Source organism: Echinops telfairi, unplaced genomic scaffold (genome assembly GCF_000313985.2).
Source record: "Echinops telfairi isolate 266 unplaced genomic scaffold, ASM31398v2 ScPeMD7_7471;HRSCAF=8509, whole genome shotgun sequence".
Taxonomy (NCBI): domain Eukaryota; kingdom Metazoa; phylum Chordata; class Mammalia; order Afrosoricida; family Tenrecidae; genus Echinops; species Echinops telfairi.
The window spans coordinates 626,541-627,777 of record NW_022111375.1 but is presented as its reverse complement, the minus strand read 5'-3'; the positions used below and the strand labels follow the sequence as shown (position 1 = coordinate 627,777).

Sequence of the window (1,237 nt, the reverse complement as noted above, 5' to 3'; positions counted from 1 at the left end):
GATCCTCCACCGCGGCCAGGGAGTCTCCCTGACTCGAAGCAACCCTGCAGGACCAGGTGGACGCTGCCCGAGGGTCTCCTGTGCAGCTTTGCGAGAGCAGCCAGCCTCGCAGAAGCCTGGGTGCGAACTGCGCCACCAGGGTCCACTCGGGGCCTTCGCCGACGTGACCGATGCACAGCTGTCAGCTCCTTGCTCCTGACGTAGGAGGGACCGAAGACCCGGATGCCCCTTCGAGGATCTGCAAAGGGAGCCCTCCTGGCATCGAGGTTACACGCTGGGGCTCGACCTGGGGGGTCAGCAGTTTGCACCCGCCAACCGGCTCTGTGGGAGCCAGGGTGGGGGGGATGTCTCCAGCTCCGGGGGCGCTTCTCCCCGGGCCCTCGGGGCTGCAGTGGGTGGGCGTCCACGGGCTGGAGCGGGTTTATGATTCTGCAAGGGGTTAGGTCTCTGGGTGACGTGGGTCCACAGCGGACAGGCGGCAGGTCATCAAAAGGAATGACCCCCGTGTGTTTGATGAGGCTTTAAACGTCCCCGGGATTTGCACACACTCTGCCATGGGACGTCCAGGGACCTCGCCCCCCTCCCTCCGAGGGTTACCTGCGGCCCTGCTGCCTTGTGGGCGAGCGGGCAGAGGGCCAGGGAGCATGCAGGACACCCAGGCCGGCAACTGGGAGCGCTGGGAATCCCACAGACTTGCAACCCTGGGCCAGGTGTGTGTGTGTGCGTGTTCTCTGTGTGTTGTGTGTGCATGTGTGCATGTTCTGTGTACGTGTTCAGTGTGTGTTGTGTGTGCATGTGTGTGTGCTTTCTGTGTGTGAGTTTTGTGTGTGTTGTATGTGCATGTGTGCATGTTCTGTGTACGTGTTCAGTGTGTGTTGTGTGTGCATGTGTGTGCGCTTTCTGTGTGTGTGTTTTGTGTGTGTTGTATGTGCATGTGTGTGATCTGTGTATTTTGTGGGTGTTGTATGTGCGTGTCTGTGTGCGCTGTCTGTATTCTGTGTGTGTGTTGTATGTGCATTTGAGTGTGTTCTGTGTGTGTGCTGTGCAGTGTTGGTGTGGTGTGTGCTTGTGTGTGTGTGTGCTGTGTCCACGTGCATACTTACACACACGTGTTCTGTGCATGTGTGCCACGTGTGTGTGTGTGCCTTCACGGGTGTGATGAGAAAAAATTCCCTGAAAGGGTCAATATGGGGTCAGCTTCCAACCGGCGAGGTGAGCCCCCGAGGGTGGCTTCTGA

The 1,237-nt window shown here is 58.9% G+C and overlaps 1 protein-coding gene across 1 annotated transcript in view; it reads left to right on the top strand.

Annotated features, from left to right (window-relative positions):
* The first annotated feature begins 1,187 nt into the window (after positions 1 to 1,187).
* The window catches only part of ARSL (arylsulfatase L), a 28,321-nt gene continuing 28,271 nt past the window's right edge, over positions 1,188 to 1,237 (top strand). The window contains exon 1 of the mRNA XM_045285445.1: positions 1,188 to 1,212. Within this exon, the coding sequence (XP_045141380.1) occupies positions 1,188 to 1,212 (25 nt within the window). The remainder of the gene's footprint in view (positions 1,213 to 1,237) is intronic.